This window comes from Lissotriton vulgaris, unplaced genomic scaffold, assembly GCF_964263255.1.
Source record: "Lissotriton vulgaris unplaced genomic scaffold, aLisVul1.2 SCAFFOLD_868, whole genome shotgun sequence".
Lineage (NCBI taxonomy): Eukaryota > Metazoa > Chordata > Amphibia > Caudata > Salamandridae > Lissotriton > Lissotriton vulgaris.
The window spans coordinates 742,664-767,287 of record NW_028245964.1 but is presented as its reverse complement, the minus strand read 5'-3'; the positions used below and the strand labels follow the sequence as shown (position 1 = coordinate 767,287).

General features: G+C 45.0%; 1 protein-coding gene across 1 annotated transcript in view; it reads right to left on the bottom strand.

The window, feature by feature from the left end:
• LOC147666201 (junction plakoglobin-like) overlaps positions 1 to 24,624 on the bottom strand; it is a 195,402-nt gene that overhangs the window by 56,772 nt on the left and 114,006 nt on the right. The window contains exons 3-7 of the mRNA XM_086949216.1: positions 16,296 to 16,546; positions 15,355 to 15,593; positions 8,209 to 8,410; positions 7,657 to 7,801; positions 164 to 267 (exon numbers count right to left, since the gene is read on the bottom strand). Coding sequence (XP_086805342.1) covers positions 164 to 267; positions 7,657 to 7,801; positions 8,209 to 8,410; positions 15,355 to 15,593; positions 16,296 to 16,546 — 941 coding nt within the window. The remainder of the gene's footprint in view (positions 1 to 163; positions 268 to 7,656; positions 7,802 to 8,208; positions 8,411 to 15,354; positions 15,594 to 16,295; positions 16,547 to 24,624) is intronic.

The window sequence follows — 24,624 nt, the reverse complement described above, 5'->3', positions numbered from 1 at the left end:
AACAAAGTGTTAAGGACTCCCAGCTTTTAGATTTCCCTAGGTCTTTAACATGAGCTTTGCTCAGACAGCCCGCTGGTAGAAGGCAAAAAAATGCTTTAGGGCGGTTGTGCAACAGATTGCATTATGAACATTCATCATTTAAATAGTAGAGAAATGACCTCACCTGCTTGGTGGCCACATCAGAAAGATTTCTCAAGGTCCAGAGGCAGTTCTGTACAAGTCTTGGGCTGGAGCTAGTTAGATGCTTTCCCAGAGCCTGCATACCACCTGTCAATTAGAGCAGCACCATCAATCCAACATCAGACCTTTGTAATTAGTGTCACGGCTCAGACACCACTGCCAGAAGCCACGGCCTGTTAACTGTCCAAAGCCACTACTCATTTTTTTTAACTGACAATCCTCATCCCGCCTTCACTCAAACTGCATGATCAAAAAAATCAACCTGAAAGAAGTCTGTGGGATACCAAAAGGTAACAAACTTTATCTTGAAACTTTGTTAATTTACCGTCATAAAAATGACCTGGAATGTGGAAGGCTGTTCATAAAAAGAGGAAATGAAAGTGGAGCTAAAGGAGTTCGCATGCTGATCCTGCCTTACTGGCAGCGTCAGTTCATCAGTTTGCAATGTGATCAGGGGGGGCTCCTCCATTAGTGTGAAGGAGAGCCGCGCCACTGCTTTCTCACAGTGAGAGAAGCAGAAAATAAAATGGTATTTTAAATAACATTTTCTGTTCTGCTTCTCGCGCTGTGAGAAAGCAGAAGGCAGGGGTATGCCTGATTGAGGGCGGGAGGATATGCCTGGTTGGGGGAGAGTCGGGTCAGAGTGGCTTACACCACTCTGAGTACCCTGACTGTTTGGTCATCCCTGGGGCAGACCATAGCAGTTATGCGCGCACTACATTTTCTCTATGTAAGTGGCTGCATGCAGCCTACATGGAGAAAATGGCCTCCCTACAGGTGCCCGGCTGGGTGCTGTTCGGGACTCCTCAGCAATCACAATGCTGCCATTGCAGCGTTGTGACTGGCTTACGGGAGGGAGCAAGCCTGTTCAGGAGGGGAGGCCGCGCAGGACCGGTCAGGTATATTTTATCATCATTTTATACCACCCCCCGCGTGCAATAACATACCCCAAACCGCGACTGAATGCAATTAGAGTTTTTGAACGCCTGCACTTCTGGTGACAACCAATTAAAAGCCACTACAATCCAGATGGAGTGTCTCACATTAATAGGTCCATAGTCCTTTACCAAGTAAGCATGATCTAACTCCAATCTCTCATAGCTGCTTGAGTCTTTTGCAGACTCCAAAGAAACTCAGTATAATTAGGACTTCCCCGCTGTCTGACCTCCTACAACTATAAATTACAAAAGTGGCATATCCCAACATACATGAAACCATTTTCACAACGGAATAACAGAAACTGATCGAAATTAAAGGAATATGCTACTTACCAGTATGCATCTGTTCTTGCCATGTAGAGCTGCAGAGTTGTACACCATTACATTAGACCGCCACCTGATGTTGGGCTCAGATGATTGCAGGTTATAGTCATCTTGGAAGAAGTCTTTGTAGTCATGAGAAAGGTGACTCCTCCCTTGGACAACAGTGCACATGGGCATCGGCTCCATCCTAAGATTGTTTTTCGCCGAATGGGAAATGGAGTTAGTAGAGATACAGTAAGGAAGCAATGTCCATGCGTGCGCATCTAAGTAAGATGAGGAAAACTGGAACGGATACAAGTCCCTGGGAGGCGTGAGGGCATGTACAACTCTGCAGCTCTACATGCCAAGAACAGATGCATACTGGTAAGTAGCATATTCCGTTTGAGGCATATGAGCTGCAGATTGTACACTTTAGCATTGATTGTGCAGCAGTGTCTCCCCTTAGCGGTGGTCACCTGTATCCGTTGCAGTTGTTTGAAATAGAGTTTTAAGGACAGCTTGGCCCACTGCAGCTTGCTGCTTGGCCTGGACATCAACACAATAGTGTTAAGTGAAAGTGTGTGGTGTAGACCATGTAGCTGCCTTGCATATGTCCTCTATTGGTATGTTTCCTAAGAAAGCCAAAGAGGCTCCTAGTTTGCGAGTGAAATGCGCCCTAGGAGGAACTGTTAATGTAAGTTTTGCTTTAGCATAACATATTTGTATACACTTTACAATCACCTGGCAATCCCACCTTTAGAGATGGGGTTGCCTTTATGAGAAGGAGAGAAAGCTACAAACAGTTGTTTTGTCTTCCTAAAGGTTTTAGTTCTATCTATGTAGTATAAAAGAGCTCTCTTAACATCTAATGTGTGTAATGCTCTTTCTGCCACAGAGTCTGGGTTTTGGAAAAACACCGGTAACTCAACGGATTGATAGATGTGAAAAGAAGTGATAACCTTTGGAAGAAATTTGGGATTGGATCTATGAACCGATTTGTTAGGATGTATTTGAAAACATGGTTCTTGTATTGTGAAAGCTTGTATTTCACTTACCCTCCTAAGAGAGGTAATGGCAACAAGGAAAGAAATTTTCCATGTTAGAAATTGCAGTTCACATTTATGTAACGGCTCGAACGCGGGTCCCATAAGCCTTGTGAGTACAACATTTAAGTTCCACACAGGAGCAGGTGGTAACCTTGGTGGGATTACTCTCTTTAATCCCTCCATGAATTCTTTGATTGCTGGTACTCTAAATAGAGACAGAGGTTATATTCTTCCATACGCCTGAATCTTGCAGCAATTGCAGCATACCTACAAAACAGATGCCAAATTAGACCTTTGTAGATGTAACAGATAACAAATGATATTCTGGATGGATACATCCAGGGGATCAATGTGATTATTTTTGCAATAGATTGCAAATCTCTTCCATTTAGCGGCATAACACGCTCTAGTAGTGGGTTTCCTAGCCTCTTTAATGATGTTCCTACAGTCTGGTGGTAGGTTTAGATAACCAAACTAAGACTTCAGGAGCCAGATCGCCAAATTCCGCTGGTTCGGATCTGGGTGTCTGATTTCTCAATAGTTCTGTGTGAGCAGGGATGGTGTGAGGCGTAGCTTTTGATGCGGAGCTATAGAAAGTTCTAGTAGTGTGGTGAACTACGGTTGGCGTGCCCATGTGGGAGCTACCAGTATCAGTGTGAGAGACTATTGTCTGAGCTTGCGCACTACTAATGGAATGACGGAGAGGCAGAAAAGTGTACGCAAATCTGCCTGACCAATTCATCCATATCACATTACCTTCGGACCGTGGGTGTGGGAACCTGGCAGCGAAGGCTGGGCATTTTGTGTTTTCTTGGGTGGCAAACAGATCTATGTGTGGATGCCCCCCCTCTTGCAGAATGGCTGAAGAACTTGTGGATGCAGTCATCATTCCTGAATCTGTTGTGCCTGCCGACTTAACAGATCTGCTATCTGATTGTGGACCCCCTGGAAGGTGTTCCGCTAGCAGATGTAGGTTTTGAGGAACCGCCCATCTCCAAATGTTCTGTGCTAGTTGGGACAGTTGCAGAGAGTGCGTCCCCCCCCCTGTTTTTGTATGTAGTACATAGCTGTCTGTCCGGATTAGAACAGCTTTGTTTTGTACTTGAAGTTGAAAAGTCTTGAGTGCTAGGAATATTGCTAGCAGCTCTAGGTGGTTCATATGGAACCATTTCTGTTGAATGGTCCATTGGCCTTGAGTTGTGTGATGTAAGAGATGGGCTCCCCACCCTGTGAGGTATGCGTCTGTTGTAAGCACTACTTGTGAAACAGGCTCTAGAAACGGCCGCCCTTTTGTCAGGTTTTTGGTGTTCCACCATTGCATAGAGCGATATGTGCGGCTGTCTACCAACACCAGGTCGTTTAGTGGACCTTGAGCTTGGTTCCACTGTTGTGCTAGGCACTCTTGCAGGGTACGCATCTGCAGTCTTGCGTATGGTACTATGAAGATGCAAGATGCCATCATGCCTATTAGTCTCATGAACACCCTGGCTTGTAGAGACTGCTGGTCTCGAAACATGGCGACTAAAGCCTGAATGCTCTGTACCCTGGCTGGACTGGGATACGCTAGAGCTGTAGACTTATTTAGTGTAGCTCCTAGATACTGATGTATGTCCGAAGGCTCTAGGTGCGACTTGGCGTACTTTATTGTGAACCCTAAGTTGTGCAATGTTTGTTGTGTGTGCGGAGCACACCGATTGAACGATTTTGCCTTTATGACCCAGTCGTCTAGATAAGGGAAGACATGTATCTGTTGTCTTCTGAGATGTACTGCTACTACTGCTAGGCAGTTTGTGAATACTCTTGGTGCCGTTGTTACCCCGAATGGAAGGACTTTGAACTGATAATGTTGTCCTTCTAGTACAAACCTTAGATACTTTCTGTGAGCAGGATGTATGGGGATATGGAAGTAGGCGTCCTTTAGATCTAGTGTTGTAAGGAAGTCGCCCTGTTGTAGCAGTGGAAGCACTGGTTGTAGAGTGATCATATGGAAGTGATCTGATTGTATGTAATAGTTGAGGGGCTTGAGGTCCAGAATTGCCCTCAGTGTTCCATCCTTCTTGGGAATTAGAAAATACAGTGAGTAAACCCCCATTCCCGGTTGTTCTAAAAGAACTATCTGAATAGCATCCTTCTGTAGAAGTGCTAGCACTTCTTGTCGAAGCAGAGTTAGATGGTCTGTAGACATTGGACGCTGTCTTGGAGTTATGTTTGGAGGGGTTGCTGTAAGTTCTAGGCAGTAGCCATGTTGGATAATCTGTCTTGCCCACTTGTCTGTTGTAGTGTCTGCTCCAGTCGGTTTGGAGCCTCCTCTGTAGGAGGAGCGACAAAAGGAGCCTCAGTTTGTTGTACACTATAAAGCTCCCGTAGACTTGGCAGTCAGTGTCTCTCAATTTTTTCTAGTATGGTATCTACTTCAGGACCAAATAATTGGTTTGGATTGAAAGACTGGTTTAAAACCCTGAAATGGGTAGCCACGCATGTCTCCTAAGTAGGACACTAGTATTTACAGCTCTAGATGCTGTGTCAGCGGCATCTAGTGCACATTTTATTGAAGCATTAGATATTAACTTGCCTTCTTGTATAAGGTCAGTTGCTTGATCCTTATACTGATCTGGTAGATGTTGAATTCGTTTTTCTAATTGATCATAGTGAGCCCTATCATAGCGAGAAAGTAGGGCTTGTGTATTTGCTATACGCCACATGTTTGCAGCTTGTGCAGCTACCCTTTTCCCTGATGCATCAATGACCTTTGATTCTTTATCAGGTGGGGCGATTCTCCAGAGGTCTGAGAATTTGCCCTCTTCCTAGCATCGGACATCACTAATGGATCTAGTGGTAGGTGTCCTTTAATATAGACTGGGTCTGTGGGTGCTGGTCTATATTTCTTTTCAATTCTAGGGTTTAATATTCTTGTGCGTACAGGATCCTTAAATACTTCCCGAGCATGCTTAACCACTCCCTTAATCATTGGAAGAATTTGAGAAGTCCTCTGAGAGTGCTCAAAAGGTATCTAAGAGAAAATCCTCCTCAATATCATCAGAATGCATTGGTACTCCGTGGTAAATAGCAGCTCTGTTTAGCAGATGACTAAAACTAATTGGTTCTTCTGGAGGGGATGGCTTTGATGGGTAGGAGCGTGGTTCTGGAATGTCATGCATACCCTGTGGGTAATATATAGGTACCTCTTTGGGGTTTGAAAAATCCCAAAATTCCTCATCTGTGTGATATGAGCTAGGTCTTCCTCATTGACCCCTCCCTCTAAGTTGTATTCATCATCATTTTGCTGTGAGGAATGTGATTATACTGGAGAATGTGTAGGAGATATCGGAGGTGATGTGCGAGGCGGTACAGGAGGAGAAGGAGGAAGAAGAGGTGTAGGAGAGGAAGGGTACATAGGAGATGTTGCAGTCCTTTGTAGGCACCACAGGTGTGGGTGGTGTATCTGCTGGTCTCTTCTTTTCAGGTGTAATGTCCACACGTCCTGTCCTTGGGTCTATATAGATCTTTTGTTGAGGATCTGGTGTAAAAAGTTCCTCCTGTTCTACAACCTTCCTGGGCGCTTAGATTTTTTCTGCTCCAGCGGAGGTTGTGGCCTTTCTTTAGCGTTGGGAGGTGTTGTAACATCCCGTGGTATCGTTTTTGGTGCTGAAGGAGTTGTTTTCTGCTTCATAGGCATGTTTGAGGATTTGTTTACCTCGGAATCAGGCTTCTTTGTTTTCGGCGCAGATGTAGAAGTGGACGGCTTCGGAGTTGGTGCTTCTTTCGGTTTCGGTACCGATACGATTTTTGGCTTCGGTACCAAAGGGTCTTTTGGCTTCGGCGCCGAGGTGTCTGTGTTTCAGTGCAGACGGGAGAATTTTACTCGGTATCGAGGCACTATAAAACTTTGTTTTCTTCGGAGCCGAGCTCTATGGCGAGGCTGTCAAAGTGGATTTTTGGTCTCGACTGGGCCCCTTGGGCGGAGTGCTGACCTTAGCCTTCGGTTTGGGCAGAGTGTGTGGTGCAGGGGCAGTAGTACTCACACGCTGACCCGATGGAATGGAGTCGTCTGAGTAGTCTGCCTCTGATACGATCTGGAGATCAGGAGAGTCTTCTTCGGGAACGAGGGGAACCTCTTCATTTAAGATATCCTCCGGTGCTGGGGCTGATCTCATCTTGTGTCAACAAGCCCTAAGATCCCGGATTGTTTTCTTCGATCGGAAGGACACACAAGCTGTACAGGTCGACTAGTCGTGTTCCGGCGATAGATCGAGGTTGCAGACCTCGTGGTGATCACTATTTCGGAATTTTGCCTGGCATTTAGGGCATTTCTTGAACTGAGTTCTTTCCATGTGGTGTAGGCCGCACGGCGTCGATAGGCCTAACGGCCCACTTCGATGACCGGAATGGAAATTATGTCGAAAAGCCTGGTCTTCGATGTTGAATGTAGTTTCTTGAAGTTTGTTGAAGTTCTGCGCTTTGAAGTTGCTGAAAATCTTTTTCCTGGCCAGAGCGAAGAAACTTTCATCTGAACCCAGTGGCGGAAAAAAACTAACTAAGAATGAGCCGATGCCCATGCACACTGTTGTCCAAGGGAGGAGTCACCTATCATGACTACAAAGACTTCTTCCACAACAACAACAACAACCTGCAATCATCAGAGCCAAACACCAGGTGGCGGTCTAATGCTAAGGTGTACAATCTGCAGCTCATAGGCCTCGAACATTAAATATTTTTGAACTCTTAGAATTGAAGGCAATCTGAAGTATGACGTTCAGAATAGGAAGGACGCTTACAGGCAGTCAGTTGGTAGAACTCACAGAAATAATCCTGCTCTCCCAGAAGGCTGGGCACGGTCAGACTCCTAGATCGCTTTACAAATGAGAAACATGATCATCCCTCACCAACACCTCTGTTCATTCTCATTCTCCCCTCTTCCATCTGCCTGTAGTCTAACTTTGGTCCTACCATTTTTTGATGAACTAATTTTGGGCCCACGCAGAGTGGAGGTAAAAGGAGGCGAGTGGGCTGAGTCCATTATGGAATGCTGGCATATTAAAAATAATCTCACCTGGACACTCGTCCTGCAGTATTATTACCTATGTACTTTTCAAAAGTTTAGAACTGAACTAGCACCATTTAAAGGGCACAGGAGTAGAAGAGTGTTAAATGATACATTACAGTGTCATTCAAGGTCCAGGCCTACTCACCAGCCTCTACAATAGCCGGCTTATTGCTAGGACAAACAGACAAGACTTTCAGCACACGGCTAGTAGTCCACAGCAGTTTCTCATAGTTGTAGTTTCGCATAATCTGCACAAGAGCTTGAGGTCCTCCATTGGCCAAAATAATCAGCTGAGGGGTAAAAATAAATACAGATGAGAGCATTTTGAACAATCATGATGTAATTTACAATAAAAGGAGTTACAATTTTTAAAAAATGCGATAAATAGCAAAACGCATCTAGATGGGAAGGTCAGAATACTGAAAGACTAAATACAACACCAAAATGTAGTCCCATTGCACTCAGTATAGTGCAAACTTCTACTTGCTAACATGAATCAGTAAAGTTTTGCAAATTTTTATTATCTTAAAACGGCTTCACACCTAAAATGATTGCCATATTGCCTAGCTACAAAATGCACGAACCCATAGTCCAAATAAATGAATGAAAACAACCGAACAAAACAGACACCATAAAAAATTTAAAAAAATAACTTCAAAGGTGAAAAAGCTTCAGGGCACGACAGTGTTCCTCCTACCTTGCTCTCTTGGTTTCCGTAGGCAAGCAGCTGAAGACAATCTGTGGTAATCGCTAGGAATTTGGGATTGTTTTTGTTCAGCAATGGAACCATCTTCTGGAGGCCGTCAGCTAAGCGTACGGCCATTTTGGCTCCTTCTTGGTGCAGCAGCAAGTTGTGGAGAGTGGTGATGGCATAGAAAAGCACAGACTCCACGGGGGAACTGAAAGAAAAGCACCCTGCTTAAATTAGGAATGTGCTCTAATACTTGCTTACCAAAATTCTACAGAGATCATCATGAGTAACAAACACAGCTGCACTACACAATTATTATAAAAGTGGTGCATGATAAACCAGCCACAGGAGCTGACAATGATAGATGAAGTGAAATAAAGATCCAATAAAGGGGCCAATGGCTAGTCTGGATGACATATCAATTGTGTTTACTGTAGACAAATGCAACCTAATAAACCGAGTAGGTATACCTTCCCCCACTGTCTAAATATGCACCTATTTAGGATGTTCGAGCATATATAGTGTCTACCTCGTGATTAAAACAAAGAGGCTTTACTTGAAGACATTAAAGCTCAGGAAGACAGACATCCCTTTTACTGTAAAACTCACATCCAAAGGGGACGAAAAGCATAGTTAGAAAATTGTTCATTTTAGGTGAAGTTGTACAATTTTAAAATCATACGAAACACCAATAAGCATTGGGAAAGCCAACAGGTATTGACTACAAGAGCTATAGGCTTTGTCCATGTTTTTTTAGCGAGAATATGAACAGTAGCGGGAAAGATGAGCTGAATGGCTGAAAATTATTAAAAAACACCCAAAGAGCACTGTGACGTACGAGTTTCTTACCTTCAATAATGATGTATCTGGTAGAGACGATTCGAGCTGTAGAATTATCCCCCAGGCGTGAGACTGGATGCGGAAACTTTTTTGCCACCGCATCCCTGCGCCCTGGGGGGGGTGGGGGGTGGGGGTTAAGTGGGGGGGTGGGCGGCATCACGCGACTCCGCCCAGGCGTCGGCTGCGTACATTAGCAAGGTCACATAATCCCCGACCTGGCGCACCTATGTCAGTTTTCTTTGGAGAACTTTTCCGCGCCACAATGCGGAGCCATCAGACTAACTGTGGGAGCATGGGAACAGTATGAGAAACAGCAGAAAAATTGGAAAAAGGAATGGTGACGAACACCATAAGGAGCAGTACCAACACTGCAGTACCCAAAGGCAGGGAAAGATGAAACAGAGCACAGCCCTGAACAGGCACCCTCCCAGCATGTAACCAGTTCCCCCCCCCCCCATGAGACAAGGAACATATGCAAAACGTCATGACCAACATGTGGCAGGGCTATAACCCCAATCAAGAACAACGAAGGGGCACCAGTTCCAAGACAAACAGGGAACGACAACCTCCAAGGCAACCCCACCCACTGGAACAACCAGAGCAGAGGGGCACAGGAGTACCCACAGACCCATCCTCCAAAGCACCAAAGAGGAGCAAAGGAACAACAAGACAAACCATCCTGTCAAAAGAAGAGAATGCACACAGAGACATAGCCACCCACCAGGAGCAGAGTGCAGAAGACCAAGCCAAAGGTCCTCGCAGAACGGGATGGAAGGGCGGGCCGTGAAGGAATCTGCGGCTAGAATAGTCTCTACCAGATACATTGTTACCGAAGGTAAGTAACTCGTACATCTGATAGAGACTACTAGCCGAAGATTCCTTAACGTAGCATAGATAACCTAGCCATACCGAACGGGAAGGAGAGTCTGCGAAGGACCCCACCAGCTTGGACATAACAGAGGGTCCCACTGGGGACTAGTCCAACAGACAGGGCACGGAAAATGTTGGGGAACGGCTGGTTGATCTTCCCTTCGATGGCACTCTGTTATTCCATGCCCCAGCAGACTATGCCATCCAATTGTTCTGGAGGAAGCCCTGCTAAGAACCTTTGGATGGCAAAGTCTGCTGGGGCATCGAATAACAGAGTGCCATCGAAGGTAAGATCAACCAGCCGTTCCAACGTTTTCCGGGAACACACCGTCCCGAAGCCAAGCATGGTGGCGAAGGTCCACTGAAGAAGCCATGGCACGACCCAGCACCTCCGATATGTCCAGAGCAGAGCAAAGAATAAACACTGAAAGCTCCCGTCCATCCAACGCATGGTGTCGCAAGTCAATCTGAACAGTCTCCTGTGAAGCGGCGGATCCCAAGGACTCGGCAGAGTCCCACAAACGAGGTGGCTCTAGCCAACACACAAGGTGTTAAGGGCCCGCAGAGCAGCGCTGGTCGAGGCGAACATGTTGCGTCCCCAAGAGTCCAGCCAGCCGGCCACCCGGACGGCGGACACAACAGTGGCGGCAAGGAGGGAAAAGCAGTCTGCAAAAGTAGGCTGGGGGTGGAGGAGTGGAGGGATGGAGGGAAAGACACTCCGGGTCACGTAGTGCTGGAAGGTACCGGTGCAGAAGGTGTTGAGGCACCGGGTCCCCTGTGGCAGGACGCCCCGCCCAAGTGCCCATCAGAGAAGAAAGAAGCAAACCTTAAAAAGGAAGCAGCAGCTCCCTCCCACCAGAGCCCTGGTGGAGAACCTCCAGAAGATGATCGACAGGAAGGTGGGCAACCGGATCACCCATGCGCATAATACCCACAGCCGTGGACACAGTGCGCTCGAAGGCCGCATACTCCTCCGTAAGGCCCCACAGTGGAGAAAGCAGCTCCTCTGTGGGCGACGGCTGCAAGGCAGCTGTCCCCGAAATCAAGCGGGCAGGCAAAGGCCAGTCTTGAAAAGCAGAAGGAGGTACCAAGGAGTGGGGGACCTGTTGCTCCTACGGCGAAAACCAAAGACTCTGGAATGGCGGGGAGCCGCCTTTTGATAACGCCGGGGAAAAAGCCGCCACGCAGCGACCAGTCTCTGGTGAGTATAACACCAGCAGGCACCCAACCTCCGGAGAAGAGGGAGCGTCCAAAGAAGAGTCCGCAACTAGACACCTGTGCGACGCTGTAGAGTCCACCACCTGAGGCAGGACGTCATCACCATCCGGCGCCAAAGGAGATGCCGGACAGGCCTCCCCGCGTCACAGCACTGGGGATCGGAGCTGGGCCTTAGCCAAAGTGGCCAAGGGACGGCACCGGGACTGCGCAGACTATCTCAGACGAGGCAGCTGCCTGCGTGGAGGGACGAGAGGGACCCGGGGAGTGACCAGGAGCCCTCCACCAGCCTCGACCCCGAATGGGGCGTAGGGGGTCCGCCGACACATGTGGTGCCGCCAAGGCGGATTCCACCTCCAATGAGGCAGCCGCCTGCGTGGAGGGACGAGGGGACCCCCTTCCAGCCTCGACCCAGAGCAGTCCGCCGACCTCTGTGGCGTTGCCCGGCCAGCAGCTGCCGGCGTCACCTCAGCTGTAGACCAGGCTGCCACCTGTCCAGAAGGCCAAGAGGGGCTCGGGGATGCAACACGGGCCCCGGCGACCTCCCAAGACACGACAGGGACTCCCGCAGGAGTTAGCGTTGAGGAAGGATGCTATGGTCCGAAGGAGGAACCCCCCCGAAGGGCCGCACACAAACGGCACCATATCCTCCAAGCCTGGAGCCGAACCAGTCTGCTCCGGGGCTCGAGCCGCCGGCGACGTGGAGGGACACACGCAATCCAAGGGAACCCGCCGACGTCCCAGTAGGAGAAGGAGGAGGAGGAGTAGCCAGCAAGGCCTGAAAGCCGCCACATCTTCCTCTATCTGGGCTCTCGACGCCCCCTCACCCGGAAACTGTGGATAGGAGGACAAAACGCGGAGTGGCGTCACCCGCAGAGAGCCCTGGGGGCGGCAGGGAGGGATGGGTATGAGGTACCACAGAGTGGCAAGGGAGGGCGGGTGGGGGAAACACGTACAATGGCAGGTCTGTGATAGCTCTAGGGCATGGGCAGCATTTGCTGAGTCACACATTTCCTTTATTTTTTGTATTGTGGGGCAGGAGGCAACATGGAGGGATGGGGCGGTGAGAGGCAACATTATGGGAGGCAACACTGAGTGGGGGAAGGAGAAGTACACAAGGACAACTGATTAAAACAAAAAGGACTTACTCCCATTGGGTGATTAACTACAAATTAAAATAAATTAGGGGTGGGCCAAGCAACACAACAAACAGCTGGTTGTGACAAGCAGCAACACAAATAGCAAGAGGGGTAAAGTAAAAAGACAGACAGCGGGGAGGGTCAAGCAATACGGATTGTGGCGGCACAGAGGGCTTCAACAAATAGTATAACAAAAGAGGTCCCAAAACGTGAGCAGTGGAAGGACACAAGTACTCCAGAGGGTCAAACATAAGAAGCGGACATGAAGGCCACATGTACTATCAAATAAGAAGCAACCAAATGAAAGTAACGATTAAGCTGATCAGATATATGTAATTGGAGAGCTCTACACCCACAGCAAACAACATTTCTTGGAAGGGACAACACATGCGCTGTCTCACATAAGACCTAAAAAGGGTTTAAACCCCTTTATAAAAAAAATTGACTAGCATAACTCCATGACAGTAAAATACATTTGTTCACAAATTGATACTTCATTACCTATGGCAAATAAGTCGACTCGCAAGTAGAAATTATATTGAAAACTTGATTGGGTCAATTCTGCTCGGCTCATTATAGGACCTCAACAGAAGAGCCCCCTGAATCTCAATGAGGGCAGATGTTTCCTAAGGCAGGAAGTACTCAGAGGTGTAACACCCCTGATAGAAAAGCATTTAGACGATTAGTTGTCAACCACATTGCTGAAGGTCTCCATTTAGAGCAAATATACAATTTATAATTTCAATACAATACAATCGCAGAAAGAAACAAACATGTAAAAAATATAAATAGGTTCTTTCAATTTGAATTCTGTATCTATTTTGTCTCTATTTAAATTTTGCTGCCTAACACTAGTAGTTCTACTGCTGCCTAAATTAATTTACAATACACAGAAGATCTTCTGAAAGGGCCCATGTTGGACAAATAAAATTATGTAATTTAAGAACTTGGTGTTCCAAGGGGATGACTCCTCAAGAGGAAAAGCAATGCCACCAAAGCATGCTTCTGTTCATTACAGGAGCCCACTTTGGCCAAATGCCAATTGCTTTCTCACAATCTCGTTATATGGATACAGATTAGTAAACAATCTAATCCTCAGCAAGCTTCAAGCGTCTATATCACTGCTTAGAGTTTTAAAGCTGTGAAATAAAACTGAGCCATTTGGTACACGCTTCGAGGGGATTGATGGTAAGTACTGGTAAGCAGAGTCAGATTATGGGATTCAAAGCAGCATTGGGGCTTTGTCCATGGATACAGAATTCTGAGTCAATCCTTCAGTAAAACCCATAGACAACAATACTGTGTTAGGTACAGGAGATGGTTTGCATACACGCTTCTCAGGACTACCCAGTAGGAACTGCCAGATGCTTATACAGCCTCAAAGCAGAAACATTCTTCAATCAACAGAGCCCTTTGTAGAGCTCCAGAAATGTTAAGCAGCTTCTGACCAGTTAATTGTATTCTAAGTCGTGACCGCCCACACAGCCATTTTAATTTTTTAGGTGATGTCAATGCAAGATGGAGAAAGAACAAGCGAAGCAGATCATTTTAAACCCGAGGGTAGACTATCCACTGTAAAACAAGTTGGTAGAGCTCCCTGTACTGTGGTGCAAGTTAAAGTCTACACAACCCTACAAAAACTGAAAGCCCACACTGCGTGAAATGTCATAAGGGCAGCAGGCTCCACTTTATTCAAAACCAATTGTTGTATTGCCTAAATTTCAAACCCTCCTCTGAAGGGCTGACTGGAGTCACATCTCTAGACAATACCAAGTGAGATGTAGTTCGAGTTTAAAAGGACAATGCTTGAGGAAAGGTCCAGATTCTACCTCATTAGGTCTAATCAGTCTTGGGGGGGTGGAAGAGGTCTTCTACAAAGATACAAAGTTACAACTCTTCACTATTAATAGGATTTAGGGTTGGCAACAGAACGAAGTCTTCATTTTAAGCACAGGATTTTTCTTTGATGTAAAATATACAAACATTAGCTAGTTAACAAGGATGTAAACAGAACGTAAGTGTGTTTCTAGCCTGAATACAATGCACTGTTAACTTGAATAAAGGATAGTTTTGATAAACAAGTGGCTGCAGACTCAAATTCCACTTGTTCGCTCAGACTACCTCTCAACAGGGACCAAAGGGCCTTATTACAAGCTTGGTTGTGCGTTCCAACCCATGCATAAACCCTGGTTTACTCACAGGACGGACTTACGAGTTTGTAGAAATTGAATGTATCCGATAACTATCAGACATATTAAATAACTAAACCTTTGTTAACCTGACGAAATTTAACTGGAGAAAAGCAAACGATATTTACCGTATCATGTGGATTTTGGTGCATTAAAAATCTAAATTTGCATATTATTCCCCAATAACTAGTAATAGGTGTTATTTATCGCACCTGCTAAACATAACCCATCGAATAGTTATTTATAAGGTGCGATAAATAGCACCTAAACGCCTAATCAGGCTGTACGAGAGGCCAGCAAGCACTGCTGCACGATTTGCAGTTACTAAGTTCCTTACAATCGGCCAAGACTATATCTTACTAACTCTGCTGCATATTTCTGGTGCACTAGTATGCCATTCTTTTGAATTGTGAATTAGCACTTGTGTATCACAAACATCTAACCGTTTAAAACATTTGCAATACATGAATATGCTTTTTATCACCACTCACAGGTTTCAGTCCTAGCTTCATCTTGCCACTAAATGGACTATCAGCCATTTATACAAATAAGCTACCAAAGCATGTGTATTGCAACCAACCACATTTCTCTTAAACTCAAAATTCTTTATTGCTCCTTTTTTAAAAGCTCTTCAAACTCAAGGCAAGCCTTACTGGCACCAGATCTCATTTGAAAGTGGACATGGGGTCTAGTATTTCAATATAGTTAGACAACTCAAAGAATGGAGATCCCAAGATACAGATAGTCTTTGGGGAAAATACAGGGAGATAAAAAGGTATTTGTTGGCAACCCTTTTACAAGCATTCTGCTTTACCTTCGGTCTGCAAGTTGAAGCTAAGCAGCCCCCTGCAGCGAACAGACTCCTTTACAAATCTACTCAACACAAAAGAACATAATACCTGAGCATGCGCACGAGCGCTGGGATGCCTCCAGACTTGAAGATGGACAGGAGCCCTTCTCGATGGTGGGACAGATTGTGTAGAATGCTTGTGGTGCACCGGGCGGTCTCCATGTCACTAGTGTTCTGCATAGTGCGTACGACAGCAGCCACAATCTGAGGGGACTGCATAAGGGCGCGACGAGAGGCCTCCTTCTTCGACAACTGGTTTACTATCATTGCAGCTTTGTTCACCACCACCTAGAAGTACAGGGAAATAGCACACCAGGATCAGGAAATTTAAAAGTTGGTTCGATCAAGTTTTGAACAGGGACATGTGGAAGTCTATTTATTCATAGAAACGGATTTTAAAGGTAACATCTTATTAATTTGGAGGCAGGGAAGCAGGTACGTAGCAACAAACAATTAGTGGCCAACTGTAAAAACGGACAGCAGAGGAAAGGTAAATTACTGCACCCTTAAAAAGGGCTTGAGCTCTGTAAAATACATGACAGCAGGCCCATGTTATCCCTTACCCAAAACTAAGTCCAGAGACAAGAATTGAGTAAAGGTACCACAACACAGTTTGTGTCTACCATCTTGGGACAACAACACAAACCTATGTTTATCTTGATATTAGAAGCCAATGCCCTCAATATACTGGGGATTTATTGACAACAAAAATGTTAACGGATGTATAAACCCCAAGGATTGGAAAGTTGTGAAGCATACCTTTGCTAATTAAAAGTGGCAATGCTTACAGACACGCACAAGGTACACATTTGCAGCAATTTCCAGTTAGCTCAGCTAAAGGAAGAGATTGGCCAGCTGCATGGTGAAGTACTTCATTATTTAGACACCTCTGCAAAACAGTCAGAGCGTAGCTAACCCTGCTCAGAAAGTGGACATGGCCGAAATCACCATTTCAATCCTAAACAAATTAAAGTGAAGGTGGAAACTTACCGGATCCTCATCGTTCAAGAGCTTTGAAAGCTCAGGAATAGCCCGTGTGGCAAGCTCTGCATCATCCTGGTAGTTAATGAGATGAACAATGGCAGATTTCAACATCTGGGAGGGCTCTGCAAGCTTCTGTACGTTGGTTTGTTGTCCATCCACCTGCGTGGTCAGAAGGAAGGATCGATCCTCTACGGTCTCAGGGTACATGGCAGCTCTGACACGCTGTGCTCGTGTTAAATTAAACTGAGATTCTAAATCTGAGAGGACAAGATATTAGAATAGAAGATTACAAGTTGATCTTTAAACTAAAACTTCAGAGAAATACATTAAGATCCATGTATGTAATCTATACCTCCCCTTATGCTCATTTTTTCCTTCTTTTCATATGAATACATTTTAGATCAATACAAGTTTGAATAATCGTAGGGTGGTTGGAAAGTGGAATGGAAGATGTGATAGAGCCAGCTTAGCGTGTGGGGAGCCAGCTTAGCGTGTGGGCACTCAATTAAGTTATGCTTTGACAAAATGGCACGTTCTAGGGGCTGACCCAAAGTTGATAACCTCTTAAAAGGTCATCAAAACTGAAGCAGGAGAACTGCTTGCTTTTAGTTTAAGGACAAACTCAAAATTCGCAAAGGAAAAAAAACAAAAAAAAACAGTTGCTATAGGATAAAAAATAATAATTTTCAACTCAGGTAGAGGTCTGGTGAAGAATGGTCCAATATAGTGCGTTGACAGATCATTGAACAACAGATGCATGGAAATATGAATTTTTCTATCTACCAATTTCAACGTATACCTGTAAACTCGAATACGTATTCACAATGCTCTGCTTTCAACAGGAAACGCAGGCACTTTGTAATGGGTAAAAACCAGTTGAGAAATGTTAACTGGGAACTAGCTATAACTCAGAACAGGAAACAGGCCGGTCATTCTCGCAATCATGCTCTGGGCACTCCATCAGCACACAGGCATTCACCAGCTGCAGTATGGACTTTAAGTCAGACTACAGACAGTAGGAATTAAATATGGAGTACGTTTTTAAAGCATTTAGCAGTCATCCACTCATTTTGTAAATATTGCCTTAAAAGTGTATGCATTCTTCATTCAGTAGCAAGGGACGCCCAACTCCAGACCTGCTTCCAAATTGCAATCTTTTTATGGTCCATATTCTTACTCAATGGGTTTGAGACTATGAAAGTAAATTGTATTCAAGATAAATAATGATGTCACAGCCAAATATACAGTCTGCTGAATTAGAAGATAGATGTTCAGCTCTTTTTGCTAAACATGGGCTTATAGATTGTGGCGGGAGCTTGGGTGTGAGCAAAGTGTCAGGAGAGGTTCTTGAAGAGTGGCATGGAGTAATTAGTGTTTTTGTGAAAGACCTGCAGCCACACAAGGCTACAAAGATGCATTAACTTTTAAGTCATAAACCTCTGCTGCCTGGCTCCAATTTCCATTGATCTCACTCAAGGACAAGCAATACATCCCTGATAAACTGAAAAAGGAGCACAAAATGTACAAACACTGTTTGTTGGTGGACCTGTTGAAGTTGGTACCATTGACAAGAACAAGGGTCCATCTCAACTAGTTATCAATCAGGATTTATAAAACATGGCTAGCACCCCCCCCCCCCCCCTCCAAGGTGGTTGATGTATGCGGGTCCCTGGTTGCATAGAGGCTTGTGTGCATGGGCTTGAATGGTCATCTCTTCTGTACGAAGAGCCAGTAAAGTTGCCTGAGGTGGGGTATGATGTGGGTTCGTCAGGGAAGGCAGAGGAGAAGTCTGGCTGTGGCGTTCTGTATGGTCTAAGCTTCTGTAGAAGGTTGGCGGTGATTCCTACGTAGAGGGCATCGCCCTAGTCCAGTCGGTTGGTGATGAGGGCAGTGTCATGGCGTGTCGTGTGTAAGGGTAGCCACTTATCCATCTAGAGATACTGACTAATGCTCTAGAATCACGAGTTGGTTTCACAATAGACATGAGCTTGGCAGCGCAAGTGTTATTAAAGACAAAAACATTCTACCTGCACAGGCGTTGGCCTGGACGAGAAGAGAAGAGTCTTTACCCTTCACTCCACCTCAATAATTTAGGATATTATTCAGTCTTTGTAAGAGGTGCAGGAGGCGAATATGCAGTTCCTTTGAAATCTGAATTAATTAGTAGATATATTTCGACTTAGAGCTTGAGAGGGTAGGTAAGACAAGAACACTTAGCAATCTAGAATAAACCAGGCATGTGAAAAGGAGACTCGGTGCTTAGTTTCCCAGGCACTGACACTTTACATTACGCAGGCCCTCACTCTTGAAGGAAAACAAGATACTTCTCAGAACGAACAAGTGAATATTCTAGAAATCAATTCACGAGAGCTTAGAACCATAGTTACACGACGACATGGACGAAATCATGAATAAGATTAATGTATTTGTGTTAATTGATCATTATATTAATCACTTATTAAAGTCTATTGGGCCCTGGTGCCAATATTCAAGCCAGACAGTGTCATTACCCTGCTGGCAACTGGATCTACATTTAATAAACTTATTCTGCCAGTCACCCAACGTTTGCTCAGACTTAACCGGAAAATACTGGCTGTGCCTTCCACATCATTGGTACCCTGTACCATAAATATTGATTTTTAACATAAAACAAATCCTATGCAGGTTTTTTTCTAATTATTAGCACCAAAGAGCAAGGCTGTCTGTGATGGTGACATTCTGTTAGCCGACCATTAAACACAACCCTGCAGCCCAAATCTGGCCGGACATTGAAGTTTGAAGGAGTTAGAACTAACACTGGTGTCATTGGGAAGGATGGTCAGCTTCCTTATTTAGTGGATTACTTGTTTCCGTGCTGAATAAAAAAAGCGAAGAAAAAGGAAGTAAGATGCCACCAGAATAGTGTAGGGTCTAGCAGTTCACCAACCAATCACTCAACACTGAATTTGTTAAGTTGTATAAGCATGTGAGCAAAAAGCAGAACTGATATAAAGTCCTTACGAGCCGCTGCCTTCATAACAAGACACAATGCCTTAAATTCTTGGCTGTTACCAGCTCTTTTCACATCTTGTTCTCAGACCTGTGCAACCCATCACTCAGGTCTTCACCTGGTGGAGGCTAGTTGCACGACTTTCCCAAGTGGGAGGTCTGGGATTCCTAACTGGTTAATTTACGAGTTAACTAGTTAGCGGTGTAGGGATGAAGTGAAGCCAGAAGCTACCTTGATAAAGCTACCTTGATACAAAAAGCTGGACCACCACATACCTAGTGGTGGGCACCAATGTTAGGGAGACCCAGGCAGTAGGAAGCTTGGCCCACATGAAGGACCAATAGGAGGAAATAAGACAAGCACTCTGACCTCCAATCTGATGCCTCTATAAAGCATCAGATGAAGGTGGCTGTGACACCTGGCTGCAGGTCCGCAGCTGTACATAGCATGGCCCAGCCAATTTAAAGTCATTTCTTCCACTGCTGCAGCAAAGTGACCAAAGCGATACAAAAGGTTATGATGGACGGAGCGTTTGAGCAAATCAAACATGCACCCCCAGTCAAATGATCTGGGTTTAATCCATCACCATTCTTTAGCTCACTCCGCCACCCCAGTTCAGACATGGCCATAGAGCAGGGTGTTGAGATCTTATCTTCATCCCATCCTCGTCGCCAAATGTAAAATAGGAACCAACAATTTAAAGATGAAAGTAGTGGTTTATTAGAAGAAAGATCCCAGCCACAGGTGAGCATCCAGCCAGCATAAAGGTGTGACAGCAACAGCCTCTAGGTTAAAGCATAGCATTCCATAAGAGGTTCCAGTGCTCCATGACATCAGCGCAGCTATGTCATGAAGGCCACAGAGAACCACGATGCCACAGCCATATGCAAATCAGTCTGACCCTGTGCCTCATGGGAACAGTCTCTGAACTGGCGTGGCAGAGTGGGCTAAAGAACGGTGATGGATTAACCCAGATCTGTGGACTGGGTGCGAGTGTTTGATTGGTTCTGATGCTCGGTCCTTCACCACCCCCTTTTGTACTGCTTTGTTCGCCATAAGTTGGCAGGGTATGCTCAGACGGGAGTCCCTTGCTCACTTTGCCACTGGATTCAAGCAAGCCTGGCTGAAGACGGCTGTAATGCCAAAAACCGGTCCTAGGAAGCTTGTTTCCGGTCCAGGGAAGGCATGGCTTGGCAGTTCGGGCTGACTGTCTCTGTGCTGCGGTACCAATCAAACACTCACACCCAGTCAGCACATTTAAATGCGGACCCTACAAAAGGGCCAATGTGAACGAGCTCTAGGGCAAGCTGTATAGCAGGTGCCAGTCCACACTAGGGAGCAAGAAAAGAAAGCGTGGGCGGACACAGACTCAGGAGTGCCGGCTTGAGCACAATCACACATTTAACAGGGTAAGAGGCTGTTCCCAGTCCTGCCAAAAGGTGCCAGGTGTTCATATACAAGTGACTGTATAATTGCATGCATTGTGTTTTCTGTTCCCATATGACTGGTGCTCTATTATCTGAGAGCTCGGAGAATATTAAAAATACAGAATACAGTTTAAGTAAATTTAGGGAAATCCGGCGCACTGCAACTGCATCTGAAAAGCCAGAAGCAGCTGGAGCAAATAAATCAACGTGAAACAGTGCACAACTCACTAATACTGAACAAATTACCGAGGACCAGGAGATGGACATCTGCTTCGGATTTGGCAGATAAAAGAAATCATACCCAGAGAGTGGACACCAACCCTCTAAGCTAGTGCTTCGCAGCTAACGGTATAGATAGCACTTCCAGAGAGCCCGTTCAAAGGAATAATTCCAGCACTCACCAGTGGCTGCACAGACTTGCCTGTGCATTAAGGTGGGGGCTGCCTTCTCGACTCAGCCTAAAACTTGAGTCATACTTGTAACTGGTTTTGTCTTGGTCAGAAGCCATACATCTTTAAACAGCTTGACACCTCAGGTTCTTCTCTAATCCGCCAGGATGTGTTGCACGACAAACTGCACATTTCTCGCAGACCTTATCAGAATCTGTATTTCTCTAGCCGCCCTTGCAGATCAGGATATGTGCTGGAGTCACCATTTTTCCATCATTTGAAAGAATGTGGGGATTTTGTCACGTTCTTACCGAAAAATCGAATCCTTACTACACCTCCAGGTGGCAGAGATCAAACTCTGAACATGTGATAAGGCACAAGATCCTGAGCCCGAGCACTTAACCCCTTCGAGGCTATTGACGAGCTGGGCTCGTCATCGCGCTTACCTGTCCTGTGCGGATGACAAGGCCAGCTCGTCACGTAACGCGGTATTTTCGAATTTGCCGCGCACAGCGGGAAAAGCCGCCGCAGCGATGCGGTTAAGGGTTAGAAACAGCTTCCACTGTACATTCTGAAGACCGGAAGCCGCAGCAAATCCGGTCTTCCCAAAACGCATTTACAAGGCATGGCTCTTCCATTTTATGGCCCGAGGGAAAGAACTCACAAAAGATAGAATCGTACAGGTGGACTTTGAGGTTAGAAAGATGCAAACAAGTGACAATCACACTACTCCGTGCTTGAGCTATAGGTGGGCTCGCCATTGAGGGTTAGAGCTAGCTACGTGACTCAGCTCAAAGTTCAGTTAGTTCATTTTATTGCGGATTAATTAAAATCATACAATGATTTCTAGAATCAGCAAAAACCAACTGATTAATATTTTGAAAAGGTACCAGATACTTAAAAAAAATGACAGGGGTACATCATTAAAACAGCGTGCTAAATAGGCCAATCCTCAATGCTGTCCAGTTAACGCAATGATCCATTCATAAATCTGACTACATTTGATCATTTTCACCACTCATCTTGTATCTCAGAGTTTTTCATTTGTCGACATCCAAACCCTTATACGTGGTCACCATTTTAATAACATTTGGACACAAGCACAGTATACGGACTAGTGAATGCTTGTAGGCGTACAAATAGACCAATATTTGTAAGCTGGCCATGCTTACCAGAATTCCATTAACGCAATGGATAAAAAGTGAATACAAGAAAAATGATGTCTTGTTACTTTAATAAGATGAGCTAAAAGCTCATTTGTAAGAGATTTAAAATGCACTACCCACCACGTAGCTGAAGCTTCCGATTTCGAATGGCCCCAGTGTCTTAAAAGATGAAACTTTTACTTGTTTTTTTTGGCCACTAATTTAAAAACTTCCCTAGAGTCATAGATGAATTTCAAATAACTTGCATTCAGAACTGACTCAATCCATTGTTAAAACAGTGTGACCAGACTGCATAACTTGATGGCCTCGGTTTGACAAAGCCACATTAAGGCTTTGAAGGAGTGGAGTCTGGCATACAACTTCTGTAGCAGCTAAGTAGTTAGACAAACGTTTAAATGATGGTTGCTGCAATGTAAATTCTAGTCTAATATGCAGATGGCTAGAGGAATTAGGTAAACTACAGATCTGCCTTCATAAATTATATTGTAACTTTTCTTGGAAAGCAGACACCATAGTCAAAGGAAGCAAATCATTTTGCTTGGTTGACTGATAGAGGAGTGATTGAAGGAGTTTCAAGGTGATTGTATAGGGGAGGATGGCATATGCTACTGAAGTAGATGTATTTTTTATGCACCCATTGATCTTTTGGCAAACCATAACTGTTTATCCAGACTCCAAGATAACAGTATTTCCTATGCCTCTCCAATACAGTTTCCCCCACATGCTATCTATTAAACTTTCAGTTCTTGCTGCAAAAACTAGCACTGCAGATGTTTTGGCATTAATTGTTCATTTATTAACTGCATTGAACCTGCACTGGGCACTCAATGATTTATGTGGGCTGTAGCTGTATGATCTACTAGAATTGTATTGTCTGAGTATTGCAAAGAATGGAGGGTAAATGAAACTAATTTTGAGGGATGTATATCTCGAGTCTTGACAGCTTCAGGCAGGTCTGCTATATAGAAGGCAAAAACCAAAGAGATCAACATGCAACCCTGTTTCATTCCTCTATTGGTCTTAATGTTTCTTGAAATATGACCATCATGTGCCAATCTGACCTACACTGATTTATTCCAATATCGAGACAGATTGGTCTGCTGCAGAATAGTAAGAATGTCCCATATTTCTAACTGACACAGTAGACCGCTTGCTTCTATGGGCAAAGACCATTCAGTGACCAATAAGCATACAGACTAAATGTTTTCACCTTCAGTGTTTTATGTATTAGCACTGACAAACCCAGAATGGTATCTGTTCTGCTAGTGTCTTTGAAACCCATTTGAATCACAGGGATTAAGCAAATGGACCCCACCCAGAAATCTAACCTCTTCAGCAAAGATTTTACATAATATTTAGCTTCCACATCAAGTAAAGCAATCAGTCTACAGTTTGTGGTATTTTAGAGTCGTCTTTGTTATATATAGGATTTAGAATAGAGCCTTCCCAGGATGATGGTAATATATGGGGTTCAAAAGTATAACAAAATAGGGTAGTATAAGAGGGACCCCAAAATCAGCGTTATGCTTGAAAAGGGGATTGCTGGTGTCCGTGCTAAATGAAAAAGCAAAGAAAAAGGCCAAGCAATGCCACCAGAATAGTGTAGGGTCTAGCAGTTCACTCAGCAATCACTCAACACTGAATTTGTTACGTTTTAGAAGCATTTGAGCAAAAAGCATAACTGTGATATAAAGTCCGGACGAGCCGCTATTTTCCCAACAAGATCCAATGCCTTAAATTGTTGGCCGTTACCAGCTCATTTCACATTTTTATCTCGGACCCGCGCAACCGATCACTCATGTCTTCCCCTGGTGTACACTAGTTACACAACTTTCCAGAGTGGCTCCTCAATAAGTCGCAAGTCTGGTGTTTAACTGCTTCATTTACGAGTTAACAAGGTAACGGTGAAGGGATAAAGTGAAGCCAGAAGCTAATGGAATACGAAAAGCTGGACCACCACATGCCTAGTGGTGGGTAACAATGTTAGGGAGACCCAGACAGTAGGAAGCCTAGCCCAAATGAAGGAACAACCACAGGAAATAAGACAAGCAGTTGCACCTCAAATCTGATGCCTCTATAAAGCATTCGATGAAGGCGGCTTTGACACCTGGCTGCAGTTCCAAGACAAACGTAAACCAGATTGCTGCTGTACAAAGCATGGCCCAGCCAATTTAGAGTCATTTCTGCGGTACAGTGACCGTCAGCACATTTAAATGCTGACCCTACAAAAGGACCAATGTGACCGAGCTCTTGAGCAGGCGCCAGTCCACACTAGGGAGCAAGAAATGCAAAAATCTGCTTTTCATTTCAACCAGCCAAATATAGGATGGCAGCTCCCCAATAGTGAATGGAAAGCCTCCGTCG